The 8,300-nt window shown below is 44.6% G+C and overlaps 1 protein-coding gene across 3 annotated transcripts in view; it reads right to left on the bottom strand.

Annotated features, from left to right (window-relative positions):
* Positions 1-7,019: 7,019 nt before the first annotated feature.
* Positions 7,020-8,300, bottom strand: part of Gnpat (glyceronephosphate O-acyltransferase) — a 28,521-nt gene continuing 27,240 nt past the window's right edge. For 2 of the 3 annotated variants that reach the window (XM_048450198.3, XM_048450200.2), the window contains one exon: positions 7,921-8,282. In XM_048450198.3, the coding sequence (XP_048306155.1) occupies positions 7,936-8,282 (347 nt within the window). In that variant the 3' untranslated portion in view covers positions 7,921-7,935. Of the gene's footprint in view, positions 7,291-7,920; positions 8,283-8,300 lie in introns of those variants that run through there. The other variant, XM_048450201.3, reaches the window with a different exon arrangement.

Here is an 8,300-nt window from a genome sequence, read left to right as displayed (position 1 = left end):
ACATAAAGAATGGAGAGAAGACATGAGTTGGGAATACTGCTTTGGGATAGATTTGGATAAGTGGGCACCAGATTCTCCAGTGTTCGTAGGTACATGGAAGTCTTCATAAAACAACTCCGCAGGCATCCAAAAGCCACCGAAAAGGTAGCATGTTCCATGGCTAATTAGCATCATAGTACTTCGCATCTTTCCGGGAATCACAAGGACTATGGTGAATTTTTAACATATTCGAGAACCGAATGAATTTGCTGCTGCAGTGCCTTTGCCATGTTCAGGAAGGGAAAGTCATGGGGAAAGGCCCACCCCAAGGAGCCTAGCCGTGGGTGAGTGGCTGCAGGCCACTGCAGACCCCAGCCTGGTTTAGGAGCCACTGAGATTTAAGGCAAATGCAGAGCTCCTTTTTTTGAATATTTACTGGTATGGTAGTTCAGGGTCTATGTAGATTAGGAGTTAGAAAAATAATGCAAATCTCACTGTTAATGCCTGCTTTGAGCAGAGATTTGCTTGTTTTCTTGAGATAGCTTTCAGCCCAGGCTGGTGTCTTGGGCTGGTTTTGTATCCAAGGAAGACCTTGAATTTCTAAATCTAACTCCACTTCCCAAGGGCTGGGGTTACAGGTGTGTGCCTCCATGCCCAGTTTACGCTATGTTGGGAAACCCAGGGCTTTGTGCATATTAGGCAGGCACTCTACCCACTGACCACATCCTCTGCCCTCAAGGGTGTGTTTTTTGTTGTTGTTGTTTTTGTTTTGTTTTGTTTTTTTTGTAACTTAGTGGATAGTTGAGGAGAGATGGATATGCCTCAAGCACAGGGAAGGGACCTTTTGTAACCCCTCTAATGCTGTGTTGCACTTTAAAACACAAGAGCCAGGAATGCTGATGCTTTTAATCACTGCACTGGAAGCAAGAGGCAGGTGTATTCAAGGCCAGCCAGGTCAACAAGGTGAACTCCAGAACAGCCAGGGCTCTGTAGAAAGACCCTGCCTCTCTTTTAGGAGAATTCCAGGTTATTTCCGATTGTTCAGTAAAGGAAAGTGTAGGCGGGTGGGAGCTATGGCTTGTAAAATGATCTGCACTATACTGATTATCTAATGTTCCTCTAATAGAAAGTGTTTTTGAAGACCCGCTTACCCACTAGCTTCCAGCTGTGGCTTTTGTCCACGATGCTGTTTTTATACCACTGGTTCTAAGGATTATTTTTCTTCTGAATCAAAAAAGTAGTGTTAAGACATAAAATTGTGTAAAACCTTAAATGGTGAGGCTGGAGAGATGGCTCAGAGGTTATTAGCATGGCAGTTCTTCTAGAGGTCCTGAGTTCAATTCCCAGCAACCACATGGTAGCTCACAACCATCCATAATGAGATCTGGTGCCCTCTTCTGCATGTTTGACTACATGTACAGCCAGAACACTGTATACATAATAAGTAAATAAAATCAAGAAAAAAACCTTAAATGGTTTCTGCAGTGATTTAGGGCTATAAAACTCCTTGGCTTATTTAACTCATTTCAGACCAGATCAACATTTTTTTTACTATAATATTTTATTAGCTCTACATACTTAAAAAGTTGGAAATCACCATTGCTGATTTTTACTTTTTTTCTAAATTATGTTTTTTAAAAAAAAAAACAAAACAGGGTTTTTCTATGTAGTCCTGGATGTCTTAGAACTCTCAATGTAGACCAAGTTGGCCTTGAACTCAGAAATCTTCCTGCCTCTGCCTCCCAAGTGCCAGGATTAAAGGCTTGTACAACTCTGCTGAGCATAGGGTTGTTGTTTTGTTTTTTTTTTTTTTTACATGACCATAACTGATTCCCAGCCAAACAAAAATACTAGTTTAAGATCATTGGAAATTTGAATTTCATAGAATTGTGCGATTGTGGTGATTATTTGGTGCTCCTGAAGTCTGATATATGGAACGTTGTGTGTGAATACAGCGCTGGGTTCTGGGGAACGGAAAGCTTAGTGCAGAGAGCTGTAATAATGACTGTGTTTCCCCACATAATAAATCTTTATGGAAATGGAAGTAGAGAATTTTATTCTGCTAAGAATGGGCTAATGGGTTCCTCAGTATAGTAGAGGGAGTCTGGCAAGTCTGTGTTCCTGGGAAGCTGACTGGATCCACCTCGGGTGCCAGACACCAAGCAAGTTCTAAAGCTTGAAGGATCATCTGACACAGTGACGGTGGCATTCGTACTGACTCCCCACTTCAACATTAATTACCTTTTCTTGTTTGCTTCAACACTAACTGCATAGATCAGGAATTACAGGTGGGGAATTTGGTCTCTGATGAAAGCCTCCTGTCACTTAAGTGCTCTAAGTCCTTTGTGTTCAAAATGCTGCCTGTCAATAGATTCCCAACTTTCCTCCTGCGCCTTGATTCTCAGCTAGGATTGGAAGCAGGGGCTTGTGTTGAAAATGGCAGCATTGCTGTATACTTCGGTATGCTGTGAGATGACGCTGTCTAAACTGTCCGATAAAATAAAGCTTTACAGTGTTCGCACAGCGGATAGAATTGCTACTGTAACATTCTATTTGCTTATTTATCTGCACTTAGTTTGATACAGGATCTTGCTCTAGCCCTGACTGGCTTAGAACTGTCTTTGTAGACCAGGCTCTCATTTAGCGAGGAGATCCTCCTGTCTCTGCTTCCAGAGTACTGGGATTGTAAAATGTGTGCAGCCAGCCACCTCCTGTCTGGCCTGTTCTATTTATGTTTTTTCAGTATTTTTTTTTCTGTCTGTCTGCTTGCTGGCCAGATGAGGGCACCAGATTTCATTACAGATGGTTGTGAACCACCATGTGGTCGCTGGGAATTGAACTCAGGTCCTCTGGAAGAGCAGTCAGTGCTCTTAACCTCTGAGCCATCTCTCCAGCACCCCCATTTTTTTTTAGGTTTTTTAAGACAGGGTTTCTCTGTAGCTTTGGAACCTCTCCTGGAACTCGCTCTGTAGACCAGGTTGGCCTCAAACTCACAGAGATCCACCTGCCTCTGCCTCCCAAGTGCTGGGATTAAAGGCGTGCGCCACCACTAGCTTTATTCAATATTCTTACGTTTTTATTTATGTGGGGAGGACAGAGAACTACTATATTTTAAGTATTGTGCATACTGTCAGAATTGAGAATAAATAGTTTGAGTCTTGAGGGTGCTGGAGATCAAGCCCGGGGCCTGATGCTAAGCAAGTAATTAAAGCAACACCCCAGGCCCTAGAAAGGTTTTCAGGATATCCTTGAGTGGGAAATTTCAGATGTACAGGTGAGAATTTTAAGAGCCAAGTTTTATGCTACCTGTGGATCACTGACTGAGGTAAATATCAGAACAGTGGGTGGGAAATAAGAAAGCCACTATAGAGTTAAAGGACCAAACGCTATGCTTCATGCTGCCTGTCCTCTTCTATGTTTGAAAATAGGACAAAGTTGCCAGGCGGTGGTAGCTCACGCCTTTAATCCCAGCACTCGGGAGGCAGAGGCAGGCGGATCTCTGTGAGTTTGAGGCTAGCCTGGTCTACAATAGCTAGTTCCAGGACAGGCTCCAAAGCTACAAAGAAACCCTGTCTCAAAAAAAAACAACAACAACAACAACAACAGCTGTGGACGGCAGTTTCTCATGAAACTCCTGGCAGATAGAGATGTGAAAAGAAAGGGAAGCGTGTACCATGGGCATGTCTGGAAGAGACCTGAAGGGACTGCAAAGAGAGCAGCAAGGTCCTCACCCGTGTTGACTGCCCACCCTACAGTCTGCTAGGTGACCCTGGCAAGCGCTACGTGCACCCTCCCCCAGAATTCAGTTACCTGGCTTTATTCACACAAGTGTTTCAAAGCATCTCACTGTAGCTGTACTTCCTGGGGGTTTTCTGTGACAGTGTAGTGTCCACAGTTAACAAATCATGACTTCATTTTCTGTAATCTTTTTAGCGTGACTTGAAAATATTCTGAGTTGAATGTGATGGCACACATTTTTAATCCCAGCATTCAGGAGGCAGCGGCAAAGGAAACTCTGGTTAATCAGGGCTACCCAGTGAAACCCTGCCTGAAAAAAAGGCCAGGTGCATCCCTTTAATCCCAGCTAGGAGGTAGAGGCAGGCAGATCTCTGAGTTCAAGGCCAGCCTGGTCTACATAGTGAATTCAGGACAGCTAGGACAATGTAGAAACCCTGTCACAAAAGAGAGAGAGAGAGAGAGAGAGAGAGAGAGAGAGAGAGAGAAAGAGAGATATTACCTGATCTTCCAAAGGTCCTGAGTTCAATTCCTGGCAACCACATGGTGGCTCACAACCTTCTGTAATGAGGTCTGGTGCCCTCTTCTGGCCTGCAGGCATACACTCAGACAGAATATTATATACATAATAAATAAATATTAAAAAAAATTTAAAAAAGAGAGAGGAAGATGACGAGATGATGATACCAGGGGAGGCAGCAGGGTGGCTAAGAACACTTGTTGGTCTTGAGGACTGGGATTCAGTTCCCAGTACCCAAAATCCTAACTCCAGAACGACACCCTTTTGGCCTCTTTGGGAACTACACACACCCCTTTTAAAAAAATTAACTGGGGAGGATGAGATATGGATAGATGTACCTTCCTTTGATTTATGGGAATATATGTATATAATCTATTTCTAGGTGTTGCTGTGCCAAACGGTCTCCTTTTTGTTATTTACATTAACCCATTTATTGTAAGCTAGAGATCTCCAATAGCAGTGCTTCTACTGGGCTTTCAGTCCTCTGGTGGCAGACCTGATTGCGTCACAGACATGGCACTTTAGGTTTAAGTCCCTCTGGCCACTGTTTTCATGCAGGAACCATGATGCCAGATGCCCACAGTCTATCTCTTCTGCTTTGTCTTGCCACTGAAGGATCTAGTAAACGTGGTGTACTGGCTGATTTCAATTTTCTGCACCATTTTCCTGGAGGTACCAGAGTAGGTCCTGTATTTACCCATGATTCCTTCTTGGTCCCTTTACTGTGATGTCAGCCTAAATCCCAGACAACTATCCTTTCTTAATTTAGATAAACTGCCAAATTTGATGATCAGGAAAGTTATGTATTCTCCACAACACAGGAAAATCTGTTTCCAATAATCATAATTACTCATTTTGTGATAGAAATAGCCTTATGTGTAGTAAGATTTTATTTTTTCTTTTTTAGATAAGGCCTGCATAACCCTAGGTTGGCCTGGAACTCTCTAGATCAGGCTGGTCTTGAGTTCACAGAGATCCCCTTCCCTTAGTCTTACGAGTGTTGGGGAAAAGTGTGTTATCATACCAGGCTCCACCACTTAAAAAAATGTGTAATGTGTCTTTGTAGCAAAAAGAGGGTGTCAGATCTCCCATAGCTGGAGTTTCAGGTGTTACAGGCCACCCAACGTGGGTGGCAGGACCTGGACTCAGTGCTCTTAACCTCTGAGCTATCTCTTCAGCCCCAGATTTAAACACTTTGAATAGTCCTTTTGTGAGCCTGGGATAAGGTATAGTATGGTGCTCGCCTAGTGTGCACAAAGGACTGAGTTCAATCCCCAGCATTGCAGAAGCACTGTATAAACCAGCATGGTGCTGCGTGCCTGTAGTCTCTTTCAGCACTGAGGTGGAGTCAGGAAGACCTGAAGCTCATTCATCCTCAGCCACCTTGTGAGTTCAAGGCCTGCACCTGGCTGGTGAACAGCTCAGCTCAGATCAGCAGAACAGTATGCTTAGGTGTGGCAGCTGACAGTGGCTGATGGACCTGTAATCTGCCCACCAGAGTCCACTGCCAGGACCACTGTTCAACGGCCCTGCTCATTTCAACATGCAGAAATCCCCTCTAGCTTCTCAAAGCAGCAAATGTTGCCATAGGGCCTGTCTGTCACTTGTGGACCAGTGCAGCAACGGCTGTCATAGGTCCTCGGAATAGAGGCACCACCTGGGGAATTAGGAGACAGGACCATACTGGGCTTTACAGAGACCCTCCTTGGTTCTTATATTAAAATGCTTATCCCGATGATTGAACTGTAACCTAGATTCATATACTGAGGGAGAGCTCCTCATGATGAGAATCCTGCTGGGAATACAGCATGTACCACCATGTCCAGCCTACTTGGTCCTGAGTCCCATGGAGAGTCAGCAGTCATGTCCAAAGCCAAGGTGAACCTGCTGTGGATATACCTTCATCTTGGACATCAGCTCTCAGAGAACAAGATATCCGAGGCTAGATGCATCCGCAGGTCCTGCTCTCTGTTCTGGCAGCCCCCAGGGGCCTATGTGAGACCACGACTCTCTGCACACACCCACAATCTTTTCCTCTATTACCCAGCCCCACTCCCTGATATAGTTCCACTGATGCTGGGTCATAGGCCACTTCCAGAGGGACTAACTTGCAGAGCTGTCCTGTCTTGCTCCAAACTCCTCTCTCCATGTATAGTCATGTCACATCATGTAAACATCTCTTTGTTGTTCACACTTTACATAGTTCAACTTGATCATGAGACCACTGGGTATAAAATTTAAACTAGATAATTTATTAGACACTTCTGTCAAATTTGTACTTGAATCAACTTAATTAAAGTAGAAATGTAAGATACAGGTTGAGTCCCTTATCCAAAATACTTACAATGGAAGGAAGTGTGTCTGATCTAAAGGTGATTTTTTTGTTGTTCAATAAGAACAGGTTATTGAATAATCTGACAAAGAGCACTGAGCTGGGCTGCTTTTCAGAGTTTGGAAGATCTGCTGATCTAAAACAAAATGTCTTAGAGATACGACCTAAGTCTGGACATGAACACACACAGCCCACAGATAACCATACACAATGTTCTTAATACTCCTGTGTTTTGAATGGGCCCCTCATGGAGCTCAGGAGAAAGCCCTGTCATGCTCATGCTCCCAGCTCCAGGCTGGGCTGTGAACACTCACCTGGTCCCCTCCTCAGCGTATGCCTGCACAGCTGAGTGGTCAAAGCTGCTGCTGTACAATCCGTCACATGCGCTGAAGGTGGAGCATGTGTGACAAACCACGTGGCAGTGAATGGGGGCCTGAGCTCTGTTTCCAAGAATGTTTTCAAAAAGCTTTTATTTTAGACACACGGTTGACATGAACGCCAGCAGTCATTGTGTCAGGAGATCACACTGATGCTCTCACTGACCATTTCCTCCTCTTGGCAGAAGTACGGCCACAAGGTCTCGGAGACAGAAGACATCCTCCTCTCGATGTCCATTTGTGGCAGTGAGTCCTTTGTGACTGTCACATGGAACTGGATTTTCCACAACCGCTTCATGATTACTAAAGTTTTGCAGTGACTGGTTTTCCTATGGGCATCTTACATCCTAAGATAAAGAAACAGCTCATGAAATATGACGGTCTTGCTTGTTGCTACAGCTCTGTCATAAGGCTGTGGTCCTCTCTGCAAGGCAGGCTGCAAACACTGAGAGTCCCACTGATTATGCAGCTGGCTCCTCTGGATTCTACTGACCCTTACAAAGCCAGTGGCTGCCTTTTTGAGATGTTCCTCTTTCTCAGCCTACAGCATCCAGAGGGCTCTTAGCTCCACTCTGTACTAAACAGTGTGTGATTAAAGAATCCACCACACATCCTCACCCAGAGTATCCCAGACTTCAGAGGGACAGTAAACATCACTGCAGATGTGTAAAACTGAGACAAGATTGCTGTGAGTTTGAAGCCACTTTGGGCTAGAGTGAGTATAGTGAGGGCTAGATCAACCGGATATCCAATATAAGACCTTCCTCAGAAAACAAAAACAAGGTCAGGTATGATAGCATACACCTTTAGTCCCAGCACTAGGAGAAGGGGGCAGAGCAGAGGCAGGCAGATCTCTGTGAGCCTGAGGCTGGCCTAGTCTACATAGTGAGTTTGAGGCCAGGCAGGGCTACATTAAGAGACCCTGGCTCAAAAACAAACAAACAAGGAGAGAGCTGGAGAGGCGGCTCAGTGGTTAAGGACACTTGTTGCACTTATAGAATTTTAACAGCTCCCTGGTTCGAAGGATCCAATGCCCTCTTCTGGCCTCTGCGGATACTGCACACATGTGGTGCATATACACACATGCAGGTAAAAATATCCACACAGATAAAATAAAATCTTTTATTAAAAAAGGAAAAAATGAAAGTCAGAGGCAGAACAGAGTCACCCCACACACACAGCCGCACATGAAGGACTGCATGCTGGTCCAGATGAGGCCTGGGCAACTGACCATGCTGGAAAGCACCGTCTACTTTGTGTTCCTGGGTCTTCTTGCTGAACACGTTGCTGCACCTTCTTTTCTTTCCCTTTTGGCCTTTAAAAGTCTGTTCTTTAAAAACTGTAAGCAGTGTATAGC

This window comes from Myodes glareolus, chromosome 22 (genome assembly GCF_982192425.1).
Source record: "Myodes glareolus chromosome 22, mMyoGla1.1, whole genome shotgun sequence".
Lineage (NCBI taxonomy): Eukaryota > Metazoa > Chordata > Mammalia > Rodentia > Cricetidae > Myodes > Myodes glareolus.
This window is presented reverse-complemented; position numbering and strand designations above follow the sequence as displayed.